Below are 16,360 nucleotides of genomic sequence, written 5' to 3' on the forward strand. Positions count from 1 at the left end.
GGTGATGTACCTTCAGTTGTTGGCAATATATAACCTGATTTTAGATTGTATTGTCCGAATAGTGATATTAGTTTTAACTTTCCACGCTAGTTTCTATCTCATTTGTGATATTCTACTTGTTTTACTGTCCTTCGTTCACAGGTTTTATAATAGACATATATTTCATTTCGGTATTAAATGTTCTCGTCACGATATGGCTGAGACATTACCGATGTGACGTTAAATATTAATTCACTCACTAACTCTGCAAGTATATTTACCATGCGCAGGGCTTGGCGTGATCAGCCGATTGATAGAATCGGGCAATTGTATCACCGCTCTAGGTGAAGTCAGGACCAAAGTGGTGTGTTAGGAAACAGGGACACGGTTGCAGGCCCCTATTGCCCTCAACCACCAGGATCCCTTCCTCCACCGACACAGGGTCGCTACCCACGGCAAACGGGTTGGTGGATCAAATACCCCCCGGGTCCACAACGGGGCTGAACGGCTCTTAGTGTTACCCAGAACCCACCACAAGGAGGTGGCCGTTCGCGGGTGTCACTTTGTATTTAAAATGATAAGACTTTGGTAACTGGTTTCTTATGTCGAATTTGTCCCTATTCTGGTATAGCTCCATGCATATGTCTAATCTGCATACAATATGTAAATTGTCAACACGTGAGATTTATATAGTTTAGAAAATATTCGATTTTGATAGGTGTGTGATTTTACGTAAATCAGAAACAAATGACTTGAACACATTTACAGAATCAGGAATTCTTCAAAACACTTTCAACAACGGAGACAGGAATCAGTCAGTCCACTGTAAGAATGTGTGTGGTGTTTCTGAAGCACTGTTAAAGGTCACATACAACCAAACAAAAATCAAACATAATTAAAGCACGGTTATCACTTATTCATGATCATGAAGAAGTTATAAGAGCATAATCACAAATCAAAAGTGCAATAATTTGCACTTAGGTTTACCTCCCTCGAAAAGAAGCAGCCGTGATACCGAACCCAGTCAAAAGCGATGGGTGTGCACTCAAGTATAACGAAGCCTTTTCTGGTACATTTGCCGGTGTGCTTGGTCGCTTTTTTTATTTTATGGCTTATAAGCCCGATAGTTGTTAATTTCAAATTGCATGTGGTCAATGATTGAAGTTGTGCATTGCATATTGTCACTAGCATACAGGCAGGCAGACATATAGGTGTCAATAAACCAGTAGGTTATCTTCTTGTTTGTGTACACAACCCAGATTAGACTACTGCTTACGACCTCATACTCCAGGCAGGCATATTCTTTCAAACTTCGCCAACCTACTCGTTGTGTATGAGTTATGAGCACAGTGCAGCACCGTATCGCTTTTGAAACCACTTTTCCCCCAAGTGGTCGTTTTCCATGAACTTACCGGCTCACTTCATGTGATGACAGAGTCACGGTCAAGCATATCCCGCGGGACTGTGTTGAATTCTCCATCACAAGGGATAGATATTTCAATGTCAAAACCATTAAGGATCTTTTTACCATTGTTGCTTCTCAAATAGTTATTGGTTTATTAAAGGAAATTGATTTTGTGGTTGAAATTTGAAAATATGTTGTGTAAATAGATGTATTTCAATTATTGGAAGTTTGGATTAGTAACTTGAATTGTTGTTGGCTGTACCCTCAAAGGGGGTTGAAGTATTGTAAAATGATTATCCTCCTGAGAGGGTACGTAGGTCCAAAAACATTCACAGTAATTTAAACTGTCCATTGTTCTTAGTCGTAGTATGTGTGTATTTTTTATTTTTGGCTAGATGTGTCTAAATTGCTAACAGCTGAGGGGATGATGTAAATCCGACTAGGGTCCATGCAGGTAGCAAAGGAACTGTAAGTCCCCGTGGTCCCTAATATGGTGATGTACCTTCAGTTGTTGGCAATATATAACCTGATTTTAGATTGTATTGTCCGAATAGTGATATTAGTTTTAACTTTCCACGCTAGTTTCTATCTCATTTGTGATATTCTACTTGTTTTACTGTCCTTCGTTCACAGGTTTTATAATAGACATATATTTCATTTCGGTATTAAATGTTCTCGTCACGATATGGCTGAGACATTACCGATGTGACGTTAAATATTAATTCACTCACTCACTCTGCAAGTATATTTACCATGCGCAGGGCTTGGCGTGATCAGCCGATTGATAGAATCGGGCAATTGTATCACCGCTCTAGGTGAAGTCAGGACCAAAGTGGTGTGTTAGGAAACAGGGACACGGTTGCAGGCCCCTATTGCCCTCAACCACCAGGATCCCTTCCTCCACCGACACAGGGTCGCTACCCACGGCAAACGGGTTGGTGGATCAAATACCCCCCGGGTCCACAACGGGGCTGAACGGCTCTTAGTGTTACCCAGAACCCACCACAAGGAGGTGGCCGTTCGCGGGTGTCACTTTGTATTTAAAATGATAAGACTTTGGTAACTGGTTTCTTATGTCGAATTTGTCCCTATTCTGGTATAGCTCCATGCATATGTCTAATCTGCATACAATATGTAAATTGTCAACACGTGAGATTTATATAGTTTAGAAAATATTCGATTTTGATAGGTGTGTGATTTTACGTAAATCAGAAACAAATGACTTAAACACATTTACAGAATCAGGAATTCTTCAAAACACTTTCAACAACGGAGACAGGAATCAGTCAGTCCACTGTAAGAATGTGTGTGGTGTTTCTGAAGCACTGTTAAAGGTCACATACAACCAAACAAAAATCAAACATAATTAAAGCACGGTTATCACTTATTCATGATCATGAAGAAGTTATAAGAGCATAATCACAAATCAAAAGTGCAATAATTTGCACTTAGGTTTACCTCCCTCGAAAAGAAGCAGCCGTGATACCGAACCCAGTCAAAAGCGATGGGTGTGCACTCAAGTATAACGAAGCCTTTTCTGGTACATTTGCCGGTGTGCTTGGTCGCTTTTTTTATTTTATGGCTTATAAGCCCGATAGTTGTTAATTTCAAATTGCATGTGGTCAATGATTGAAGTTGTGCATTGCATATTGTCACTAGCATACAGGCAGGCAGACATATAGGTGTCAATAAACCAGTAGGTTATCTTCTTGTTTGTGTACACAACCCAGATTAGACTACTGCTTACGACCTCATACTCCAGGCAGGCATATTCTTTCAAACTTCGCCAACCTACTCGTTGTGTATGAGTTATGAGCACAGTGCAGCACCGTATCGCTTTTGAAACCACTTTTCCCCCAAGTGGTCGTTTTCCATGAACTTACCGGCTCACTTCATGTGATGACAGAGTCACGGTCAAGCATATCCCGCGGGACTGTGTTGAATTCTCCATCACAAGGGATAGATATTTCAATGTCAAAACCATTAAGGATCTTTTTACCATTGTTGCTTCTCAAATAGTTATTGGTTTATTAAAGGAAATTGATTTTGTGGTTGAAATTTGAAAATATGTTGTGTAAATAGATGTATTTCAATTATTGGAAGTTTGGATTAGTAACTTGAATTGTTGTTGGCTGTACCCTCAAAGGGGGTTGAAGTATTGTAAAATGATTATCCTCCTGAGAGGGTACGTAGGTCCAAAACATTCACAGTAATTTAAACTGTCCATTGTTCTTAGTCGTAGTATGTGTGTATTTTTTATTTTTGGCTAGATGTGTCTAAATTGCTAACAGCTGAGGGGATGATGTAAATCCGACTAGGGTCCATGCAGGTAGCAAAGGAACTGTAAGTCCCCGTGGTCCCTAATATGGTGATGTACCTTCAGTTGTTGGCAATATATAACCTGATTTTAGATTGTATTGTCCGAATAGTGATATTAGTTTTAACTTTCCACGCTAGTTTCTATCTCATTTGTGATATTCTACTTGTTTTACTGTCCTTCGTTCACAGGTTTTATAATAGACATATATTTCATTTCGGTATTAAATGTTCTCGTCACGATATGGCTGAGACATTACCGATGTGACGTTAAATATTAATTCACTCACTCACTCTGCAAGTATATTTACCATGCGCAGGGCTTGGCGTGATCAGCCGATTGATAGAATCGGGCAATTGTATCACCGCTCTAGGTGAAGTCAGGACCAAAGTGGTGTGTTAGGAAACAGGGACACGGTTGCAGGCCCCTATTGCCCTCAACCACCAGGATCCCTTCCTCCACCGACACAGGGTCGCTACCCACGGCAAACGGGTTGGTGGATCAAATACCCCCCGGGTCCACAACGGGGCTGAACGGCTCTTAGTGTTACCCAGAACCCACCACAAGGAGGTGGCCGTTCGCGGGTGTCACTTTGTATTTAAAATGATAAGACTTTGGTAACTGGTTTCTTATGTCGAATTTGTCCCTATTCTGGTATAGCTCCATGCATATGTCTAATCTGCATACAATATGTAAATTGTCAACACGTGAGATTTATATAGTTTAGAAAATATTCGATTTTGATAGGTGTGTGATTTTACGTAAATCAGAAACAAATGACTTAAACACATTTACAGAATCAGGAATTCTTCAAAACACTTTCAACAACGGAGACAGGAATCAGTCAGTCCACTGTAAGAATGTGTGTGGGTGTTTCTGAAGCACTGTTAAAGGTCACATACAACCAAACAAAAATCAAACATAATTAAAGCACGGTTATCACTTATTCATGATCATGAAGAAGTTATAAGAGCATAATCACAAATCAAAAGTGCAATAATTTGCACTTAGGTTTACCTCCCTCGAAAAGAAGCAGCCGTGATACCGAACCCAGTCAAAAGCGATGGGTGTGCACTCAAGTATAACGAAGCCTTTTCTGGTACATTTGCCGGTGTGCTTGGTCGCTTTTTTTATTTTATGGCTTATAAGCCCGATAGTTGTTAATTTCAAATTGCATGTGGTCAATGATTGAAGTTGTGCATTGCATATTGTCACTAGCATACAGGCAGGCAGACATATAGGTGTCAATAAACCAGTAGGTTATCTTCTTGTTTGTGTACACAACCCAGATTAGACTACTGCTTACGACCTCATACTCCAGGCAGGCATATTCTTTCAAACTTCGCCAACCTACTCGTTGTGTATGAGTTATGAGCACAGTGCAGCACCGTATCGCTTTTGAAACCACTTTTCCCCCAAGTGGTCGTTTTCCATGAACTTACCGGCTCACTTCATGTGATGACAGAGTCACGGTCAAGCATATCCCGCGGGACTGTGTTGAATTCTCCATCACAAGGGATAGATATTTCAATGTCAAAACCATTAAGGATCTTTTTACCATTGTTGCTTCTCAAATAGTTATTGGTTTATTAAAGGAAATTGATTTTGTGGTTGAAATTTGAAAATATGTTGTGTAAATAGATGTATTTCAATTATTGGAAGTTTGGATTAGTAACTTGAATTGTTGTTGGCTGTACCCTCAAAGGGGGTTGAAGTATTGTAAAATGATTATCCTCCTGAGAGGGTACGTAGGTCCAAAAACATTCACAGTAATTTAAACTGTCCATTGTTCTTAGTCGTAGTATGTGTGTATTTTTTATTTTTGGCTAGATGTGTCTAAATTGCTAACAGCTGAGGGGATGATGTAAATCCGACTAGGGTCCATGCAGGTAGCAAAGGAACTGTAAGTCCCCGTGGTCCCTAATATGGTGATGTACCTTCAGTTGTTGGCAATATATAACCTGATTTTAGATTGTATTGTCCGAATAGTGATATTAGTTTTAACTTTCCACGCTAGTTTCTATCTCATTTGTGATATTCTACTTGTTTTACTGTCCTTCGTTCACAGGTTTTATAATAGACATATATTTCATTTCGGTATTAAATGTTCTCGTCACGATATGGCTGAGACATTACCGATGTGACGTTAAATATTAATTCACTCACTCACTCTGCAAGTATATTTACCATGCGCAGGGCTTGGCGTGATCAGCCGATTGATAGAATCGGGCAATTGTATCACCGCTCTAGGTGAAGTCAGGACCAAAGTGGTGTGTTAGGAAACAGGGACACGGTTGCAGGCCCCTATTGCCCTCAACCACCAGGATCCCTTCCTCCACCGACACAGGGTCGCTACCCACGGCAAACGGGTTGGTGGATCAAATACCCCCCGGGTCCACAACGGGGCTGAACGGCTCTTAGTGTTACCCAGAACCCACCACAAGGAGGTGGCCGTTCGCGGGTGTCACTTTGTATTTAAAATGATAAGACTTTGGTAACTGGTTTCTTATGTCGAATTTGTCCCTATTCTGGTATAGCTCCATGCATATGTCTAATCTGCATACAATATGTAAATTGTCAACACGTGAGATTTATATAGTTTAGAAAATATTCGATTTTGATAGGTGTGTGATTTTACGTAAATCAGAAACAAATGACTTGAACACATTTACAGAATCAGGAATTCTTCAAAACACTTTCAACAACGGAGACAGGAATCAGTCAGTCCACTGTAAGAATGTGTGTGGTGTTTCTGAAGCACTGTTAAAGGTCACATACAACCAAACAAAAATCAAACATAATTAAAGCACGGTTATCACTTATTCATGATCATGAAGAAGTTATAAGAGCATAATCACAAATCAAAAGTGCAATAATTTGCACTTAGGTTTACCTCCCTCGAAAAGAAGCAGCCGTGATACCGAACCCAGTCAAAAGCGATGGGTGTGCACTCAAGTATAACGAAGCCTTTTCTGGTACATTTGCCGGTGTGCTTGGTCGCTTTTTTATTTTATGGCTTATAAGCCCGATAGTTGTTAATTTCAAATTGCATGTGGTCAATGATTGAAGTTGTGCATTGCATATTGTCACTAGCATACAGGCAGGCAGACATATAGGTGTCAATAAACCAGTAGGTTATCTTCTTGTTTGTGTACACAACCCAGATTAGACTACTGCTTACGACCTCATACTCCAGGCAGGCATATTCTTTCAAACTTCGCCAACCTACTCGTTGTGTATGAGTTATGAGCACAGTGCAGCACCGTATCGCTTTTGAAACCACTTTTCCCCCAAGTGGTCGTTTTCCATGAACTTACCGGCTCACTTCATGTGATGACAGAGTCACGGTCAAGCATATCCCGCGGGACTGTGTTGAATTCTCCATCACAAGGGATAGATATTTCAATGTCAAAACCATTAAGGATCTTTTTACCATTGTTGCTTCTCAAATAGTTATTGGTTTATTAAAGGAAATTGATTTTGTGGTTGAAATTTGAAAATATGTTGTGTAAATAGATGTATTTCAATTATTGGAAGTTTGGATTAGTAACTTGAATTGTTGTTGGCTGTACCCTCAAAGGGGGTTGAAGTATTGTAAAATGATTATCCTCCTGAGAGGGTACGTAGGTCCAAAACATTCACAGTAATTTAAACTGTCCATTGTTCTTAGTCGTAGTATGTGTGTATTTTTTATTTTTGGCTAGATGTGTCTAAATTGCTAACAGCTGAGGGGATGATGTAAATCCGACTAGGGTCCATGCAGGTAGCAAAGGAACTGTAAGTCCCCGTGGTCCCTAATATGGTGATGTACCTTCAGTTGTTGGCAATATATAACCTGATTTTAGATTGTATTGTCCGAATAGTGATATTAGTTTTAACTTTCCACGCTAGTTTCTATCTCATTTGTGATATTCTACTTGTTTTACTGTCCTTCGTTCACAGGTTTTATAATAGACATATATTTCATTTCGGTATTAAATGTTCTCGTCACGATATGGCTGAGACATTACCGATGTGACGTTAAATATTAATTCACTCACTCACTCTGCAAGTATATTTACCATGCGCAGGGCTTGGCGTGATCAGCCGATTGATAGAATCGGGCAATTGTATCACCGCTCTAGGTGAAGTCAGGACCAAAGTGGTGTGTTAGGAAACAGGGACACGGTTGCAGGCCCATATTGCCCTCAACCACCAGGATCCCTTCCTCCACCGACACAGGGTCGCTACCCACGGCAAACGGGTTGGTGGATCAAATACCCCCCGGGTCCACAACGGGGCTGAACGGCTCTTAGTGTTACCCAGAACCCACCACAAGGAGGTGGCCGTTCGCGGGTGTCACTTTGTATTTAAAATGATAAGACTTTGGTAACTGGTTTCTTATGTCGAATTTGTCCCTATTCTGGTATAGCTCCATGCATATGTCTAATCTGCATACAATATGTAAATTGTCAACACGTGAGATTTATATAGTTTAGAAAATATTCGATTTTGATAGGTGTGTGATTTTACGTAAATCAGAAACAAATGACTTGAACACATTTACAGAATCAGGAATTCTTCAAAACACTTTCAACAACGGAGACAGGAATCAGTCAGTCCACTGTAAGAATGTGTGTGGTGTTTCTGAAGCACTGTTAAAGGTCACATACAACCAAACAAAAATCAAACATAATTAAAGCACGGTTATCACTTATTCATGATCATGAAGAAGTTATAAGAGCATAATCACAAATCAAAAGTGCAATAATTTGCACTTAGGTTTACCTCCCTCGAAAAGAAGCAGCCGTGATACCGAACCCAGTCAAAAGCGATGGGTGTGCACTCAAGTATAACGAAGCCTTTTCTGGTACATTTGCCGGTGTGCTTGGTCGCTTTTTTTATTTTATGGCTTATAAGCCCGATAGTTGTTAATTTCAAATTGCATGTGGTCAATGATTGAAGTTGTGCATTGCATATTGTCACTAGCATACAGGCAGGCAGACATACAGGTGTCAATAAACCAGTAGGTTATCTTCTTGTTTGTGTACGCAACCCAGATTAGACTACTGCTTACGACCTCATACTCCAGGCAGGCATATTCTTTCAAACTTCGCCAACCTACTCGTTGTGTATGAGTTATGAGCACAGTGCAGCACCGTATCGCTTTTGAAACCACTTTTCCCCCAAGTGGTCGTTTTCCATGAACTTACCGGCTCACTTCATGTGATGACAGAGTCACGGTCAAGCATATCCCGCGGGACTGTGTTGAATTCTCCATCACAAGGGATAGATGTTTCAATGTCAAAAGTATAAAGGATCTTTTTAATACCGTTAGTTTTCATTGAATCATTGTTGTTTTTTTTAAGGAAATTGATTTCATGGTTGAATTTTGAGAAATATGTTTCTGTAGATAGATCTATTTTAATGATTGGTAGTTAAATGGATTAGTAACTTGAATTGTTAGCGCCTGTACCCTCAAAGGGGGTTGAGGCATTGTAGCATTATTGTCCTCCTGAGAGGGTACGTAAGTCTCAAAACATTTGATTTAGATCTAAGTCTACCAGGTTTTTAATCGTAGTATTCATGTTATTTTAATTTTGGCTAGCATTTCCTACACTCTCCAGCGGCTGAAGGGATGGTGTAAATCCAACTGGGGTCCATGCAAGTAGCAAACTTTAAGGCACTGTAAGTCCCCATGGTCCCTACTATGGCGATCTACCTTCGGTTGTCAGAGATCTATAGCCTCTTTTTGTATTGTTTAGTCCAGATAGTGGTATCAATGTTAACTTTCCACGCTAGTTTTAATAATTATTGTGATAATCTAGTTCTTTTACTGTCCTTCGTTGACAGGTTTTATAATGTGCATGTGGTCTGTTTCATCGTTGAATGTTCTCGTCACGTTATGGCTGAAATATTGCCGATGTGACGTTAAATATTAACTCACTCACTCACACTCACTTCACAGCAATATTTCTAGACCATGTTTGTTACCAATGGATGAACTACACCACCATTTTAGCTGCATCGATGGACATATACCTGTCCTCTTCTTGCCTAACAACTGTATCGTATCATAAAATATGATATCGCATTCGTGGAATGATCATAACGTGAATAAAGAAAACACATACAGCTGCAATTACATTCTACTTAAACCATAACGTACGCCCATTCATACGTGATTTGATCAGTAAGTGATTCAAGAAAGATTATGTACAGTTGTTGAAGTATATAGCATTACTAATATTAATAATACACATTCCAGTGACCTTTATCTTGGTTCAGCAACCTTGCCACCTTACATGCCCCAACAGAAATGAATATGTCCTACATTTCTTCTCTGTGCACCAAAGCGTCTTTGAAATGAGCTATGAGCTAAAATGTACCTGTCAGCTTTACATTGGGTCGACATTTAACAAGTACGTATTAAAATCCCATTTGTGGAATGGATGAGGAAACTAAATACCTGAAACAGCATCACTTAAATTCAACCTAAAGCTTTTCACGCACTCATTTGTATGTGAACTGCTTAATACATGATAAATTAGAAATGGTATGTTGCTTTTAAGGTATGTTAATAGTGTCTATTTCATTGCAATACTATGTAAGTTTAATACTGACCTTCACCAATATTTCTAACTGCCGTCGTTTGCTGTTTTCACTCTGGTATCAATAAAGTTACCATGTAATTGTTTTACCGACATTAACAAACTTGAAAACCAAACATTATCGTGGTTCTTTGACGCATGGATGCACCATGCATAGGAGCCTCAAAATGGCCACTTCGGCTCGAGATAGTATCGAACCTGAAACATAAATAGAGACAAATTCCGATATGGCGGAAATCTTCAAGACACTGCTAGAGAAGTGTCCCCATGTCTTGCTTACCGACAGAGAAAACGCAGATGCTTTTGACACACCTTCCTCAAACGATACCAGATCCCTTGACAGTTTCTTGCTCTGTCTCTTGTGCACTGGCCAATTCGTAGACGGCCAAATGTTCGATAGTGTCTACCCTTACCCATCCAACCAATTTCGACCTAGGTTGGATGGGTAGAGGTAGACCAGGGACTGCTTAATTAACAACCTGTATTGTATATGGAAACACATTCCGTCACTTTCGGACTGAAATATTGCGAGTTTTTACTCACTCAATTTTGTAAGAGATATGTGAAGTGTATGAAGGGTGATATGTTGCATGCATAACATCATTTTAAAACAGCAAGTGTCCATGCTTGCTGCAATGCAAGGGGTATATATCGCATTATTCCAAGATATTTGTGACAGGGAACGAATTCCAGTCTTTCAGAACATATAAACCAGTTTCACTCTCTGAAAGTCCACCACCTGTTTTGAATACAAAATTCTTAATCTGTTGACTGTTAATAGATAGTCCCCATTTGTAGCAATAGGTTTCAAGAAGATCCGTTTTCTTTTCCACATTTATTTATCTCCAGATATGCCGACGTCGCCAGCTGATAAAAAATAGATAATGCATCTAGTCTAAACACGACTATAATCGCTATTTACAATGCCGTTTACGAGTTCCTCTTTATATAAGATAAATAATACTGGTGACACTATGCAACCCTGTCGAACTCCAGCAGTTGGTTGAATTACATCAGTCATAGCCTCCTGACTGCATGTCACAGCTTCACATACCATGTAAGTATGAACCTGAAAATAAATGTCAGGTAACAGTCACTTAGAACAAGGAGTAGCCTCTCCTGCCCATGCACATGTAGTAAGAAGAAGAATTGGGAGAAAGCGGTCTTTGATTTAATTTGACCCAATGGATTCCATTTGGTCTTATTGGCTTTACCGTCGATAAAACGTGTGCTGATGTAATGAGTTGGCGGAAATGTCAACTGAACAATTACTAAGGTATTCCAGTTTAACGAGTATCTTGAAATACAAGAATTTCTCAAAGGTGTCTTTCATGTTTGTAAATCATGATTCACCATGAATCATGGACACTTGATATGCCAGTGTGAAGAAACATTGTAATGACCGTTTCCTGTGGTTGTTTAGCATCTGTTGTGCATGCTACGTTACCACATGACGACCACTTAACGTGTTACATTGTCTACGATGCCTATTCAGTTACTATCTCTACAATTACCTTGCCGTTCCATAATAATTATTTCTAAGTATTGATGTAAATTTCTATTCAGTCATTCTACATGTGTCGGGGAAACATAAGCTATCCAGCTGATACGACATCATTTCCCATGAAAAGAAGAAGAAGAAATAAAAACGAAACAAAAGCTAACCAAACACAATAAACATGTAGGAATGAGCATTAATTAAACAAGTACTGTGACATGTTTCATTGGTTTGTTTTATCTAAACCGGCGACCATGCTCCATGCTAACTGGAATGCAATGTAAGTGACGTGATTGCCGCACTATCTTAACACTGAAACAGGGCGGTTGTGATCCGAATGTTTAAAACGTTTTCTGATCACTCCGGTAACTGACGCTCAATTTTCGACATGCGTACAACGTGTGAAACCCAGCTGTGATATTACTGGAACAGGCCGTGTGAGGCTACACTCTTTCAGTCACCGTCACTGCAACAGCAGTAAAAGTAACCTAGATGTTAGATCGTAAGACGTGGACCTTCAGAAAATGCAAACTGGCAAGTTAATGGCGTACACGACGCATATACGTCCCTTTGTAACATTGGCCTTACACTGAATAGACCCGAGAAGGTTCCGGGGTAGAATAGGCCTTCAGCAACCCGTGCTTGCCATAAAAGGCGACTATGGTTGTCATAAGAGGCGACTAACGGGATCAGGTGGTCAGACTAGCTGACTTGGTTGACATGTCATCGCTTCCCAATTGCGCAGATCGATGCTCATGTTGTTGATCACTGGATTGCCTGGTCCAGACTCGATTATTTACAGACCGTCGCCATATAGCTGGAATATTGCTGAGTGCGACGTAAAACTAAACTCACTCACTCACTCACTCATTGAATATTACCCACTCTGTTATCCGCGTATATAAGATTGAGGCACATCCGAGTATTAGATAGCACTTCATATGTTCAGTGCATGAATAACAGTTAAAGCACTTTTTCGTGAGAAAGTTGTTTTAGTCGGATAGATTAAACCTACACATTGATCGTGAGAAGGACTGGTTACTACTAAACGGTAATCAGTCAGTTAGTTATGCCCAACGTCTGCTAAAAGTCCGGATGAAAGCATGGTGAGTTGGCAAAAGTTGGTCACTGGGTTTCCTTACACTACTCTTAACAGCTGACACAGTTAATTACGTGAGCCTGTGGGCACTCGTGCAACATGGCAGTTCCTACTTTCACTGTAGGGATAGGGAAGCACCACCGATGAGCAGTTATAACGTTGTTTTAGTGTTCAGCAGTTATTTGCATTTTGGATATTCCTGCTCTGATTGAAAGACATCGAGGTCGATGTATCATGGTGGAGTCCCCATTTATACAAAAGCATGAAAAGCAAGCAAAAAGGCTTTAAACCAAAGATCGTGACTGTTCCAGATTTTCTTTTTTGTATGACCCCAACATTTAAATAACCCTTTGAATATCACCTCTCCTAAACTTTCAGGACATCTTCGCAAAGAAAAAGCAAACATCCCAGCACCCCATAGGCATTCTAAAGTCAGAACCAAAACACAAACTACCCGAAGTTAATCTCAAGCGCATCGTTTCTCCTCCTATCCTCCTCACCCAACCCCAACCCCAACGACATAAATGGATAAAATCTAACATCCTTCATTCTGTCCTAACTGGACGAAATATTATTGAAAAATGCAGCCACCCACAAGTATCCCTGGAAAAGGCAACCCATGGAAGCACCACCCTTCCCAATCCATTTCAAAAGGGTACTGATTGGAGTTTCGAATTGGACTGGGGTTTTGAGTTAATAAGGTACAAAGGGACAAGAATTATGAAGCATTTGATGATATAAGTTCGGACTCAGGTCTCCGTGTTTACGGATGGGTTACATTCCTAACTGTATTAGGTGTGTGCTGTTTACTGTAAGCATGAGTTATTTGGATATATAGACGTTTGTATAGTTTTTAAGTAAAAACTGGCCCAAACATGGTTATATAGCGTTCTTGTCACATGTTTTGTCGATAACAAATTTTTATTATTCCATCATTGTGTACATTTTAAACTTTTGTGATCCCTCAGTTGTAGACTGCGACTTCCCTCCATATCAGGACGGCGCAATGGTAGACTACACCAGCACGACTTTTAGTGCCAAAGCTACCTATCTTTGCGTTAAAGGTTATTCTTCCTTGGGGACTGGGAAGGCAGTGTGCCTGTCTAATGGAACATGGTCCAAAGCAGACTTTGAATGTTCAGGTGAGTTAGTGTACATTATATGTAGCTTGAATGTAAATTTTAAACAAGACAGGTCTACAATGCAAGAATATAAAAGAAGGTATGATGTTACAAAGTTTTTATCAATCTAATTTCTAATGGCACATATAAAGAGTTGTGGGGCCAGTCTAAGCTTAACTCACTAAACACCTCATTCACTGTGGTCATTAATCTGACATCCTGATTTATGATTCTGCAACTATACACGTTGGAAATCGAAACCGGATCTTCATTGTGACGAGCACACGCTTTAATCACTATGCCACCACACCATCCCTAATGATCTATAATTAAAGAGTTGTTTAAAAGAACGTGTCGGATGTTGTATATTTAATTTATTTTCCTTCTACAACTAAAGGTGATGGAACAAATTTTATGGATGATTCTTCATTTTCAACAACTAAAGTTATATCCTCTGATGTTTTTGTTATCTTATCTCCTCAATTATGTTGTTGTTATAGTTAATCTCCTCAGCTATATCTCATGTACCTGTATATAAACTGTTGCACCTTGTCCTTCCATATGCTTGAAAACGGTATAAGAATCCATACCGAAACGTTGCCATTGTGAATATGAAGAAGTTGATCATCAATAAAATTTGTTCCTTCATCTTTAGCTCAGCGACTTCTAAAATGCCTCTAAAACAGTTCCTTCTACAACATTTGCAGTGTCGTGTCACAGTTCATGGCAGCAGGTGGCCAGGACAACAGCATCAACTACTCCGATTCTCCAGAGATATGATCTGAAGGATCGAATTTCTAAAACCTGTAAACCTGAAGTTCGGGTTAAAGCTGACTTTAGCAGTTGGAGCAGGGCCGCTTACATCAGTCTATATGGCGTGAAAATGTACTCAGGAATTTGGGGGAAGACGGTAAGAGGGTTGACGAAATTGTCCTGGGATTCCTTTGAAATATTCCCACAACGTGAGTACGAGCTGTTTGTGTCAGACGGAAAGAGCTCTTATATGTTTATGAATGACAGTGGGAACGAGACGATAGGAACAATGCACATAAAGTTCACTTGGTTTGTGAAAAACGATCAGTGCATATCAACATCCCATTCCAGTGACACAGGATCTGTGCTTAACTGTCTGTCAGAAGGTGAAGTTGACCCCTTCTTTGATACCTACCACGTAGATGACCGTAACAACACTGTATGTGGGCAGAGATCAGTTGATGTATCACACGATGAATATCAGACTGCATTTTACCCATCTCCATACTGGTTCATACACAAGGACTGTACATCGGGAAGACAGCACGTCCTGAGATGGCGTTTGAGAGGGGAATTTATGAACACAGAACCACGCTACTGTTCCATGTCCTGGTGTCCCGACACGTGTTGGCACCATGTCCTTGACACAAAGACCTCACCTACAAACAATGAGAAACACATCCGTCATCTAATGAGTGGTGTGCAGTATGGACACAACATCATGCTTAAAGTTGAACATGTGATTGCAAAGGCAAGGGAAATAATTCTACACGGTGGGCAAGTGACTGTAGGTGTTAAGGAATTCTGGTTACCAGCTGATAAAGATGCCTTCTCATCCAGGTCGCTTCAAGCTTGGATGATCGCGTCCACGAGTGGTCGCGTGGTACTGTGTACTCACATTCCGGAGTCCCCGCGCGTGAAGGAAATCAAAGAGGAAGTGAAACTCTCAGTCTGGTTCCTTGACTCTAGGCAGTGGGATAAGGTTTTGAGCATAGACGACTCCGGGACTGTACTGTCTGGGTCAAAGTCAACTTTATTGTTGAAGGTGAATGAAGGGAGATCACTCCGAGTGGGCGTGCTTCAGAAGAATGGGATTTACAAGGCTTTAGAGGTGGACTCTGTTGATGTTTCAAGAACTGACCAAATAGCGGTGAATATTATCCATAACGTAGATTTGGTTTTAGGACAACGGGACAACTTGGGTTTTTCTGACACATGTCGCATGGTTTCATCTATCATAACGACTGAGGGCAGCTACAAAATCTACACATATAACATTGGGGCGGGCGGGAACCACAGCATAGTAACTGGTGTGGCCAAAATTGAATGGTTCATAGAACTGTGATATAGAATGCTTAGATATGTACACAAAAAAATCCCCATAGTATTGGCGAATTGCATGACCTTCTGTAACGGTCCAGAAATATGCAAAGAAACACTGTTGCGCGTCTCTTAATTCCTTGGGTTCACTGATACTAACACTGGTACTGGCATTGAGATGGAGACTGAGCCAAGTGAGATTTACATTTTTATGACATTACAATACCCCATTCATTGTCATGTTACGATCTGCATTGTGGTGGAATGATGCATGAATA

The 16,360-nt window shown here is 40.2% G+C and overlaps 1 protein-coding gene across 1 annotated transcript in view; it reads left to right on the plus strand.

Annotated features, from left to right (window-relative positions):
• Positions 1-16,107, plus strand: part of LOC137260806 (uncharacterized) — a 56,572-nt gene extending 40,465 nt beyond the window's left edge. Inside the window, exons 4-5 of the mRNA XM_067798371.1 lie at positions 13,857-14,030; positions 14,717-16,107. Coding sequence (XP_067654472.1) covers positions 13,857-14,030; positions 14,717-16,107 — 1,565 coding nt within the window. The remainder of the gene's footprint in view (positions 1-13,856; positions 14,031-14,716) is intronic.
• The last annotated feature ends 253 nt before the right edge of the window (positions 16,108-16,360 follow it).

This window comes from Haliotis asinina, chromosome 14 (genome assembly GCF_037392515.1).
Source record: "Haliotis asinina isolate JCU_RB_2024 chromosome 14, JCU_Hal_asi_v2, whole genome shotgun sequence".
In the NCBI taxonomy this organism is placed as follows: Eukaryota; Metazoa; Mollusca; class Gastropoda; order Lepetellida; family Haliotidae; genus Haliotis; species Haliotis asinina.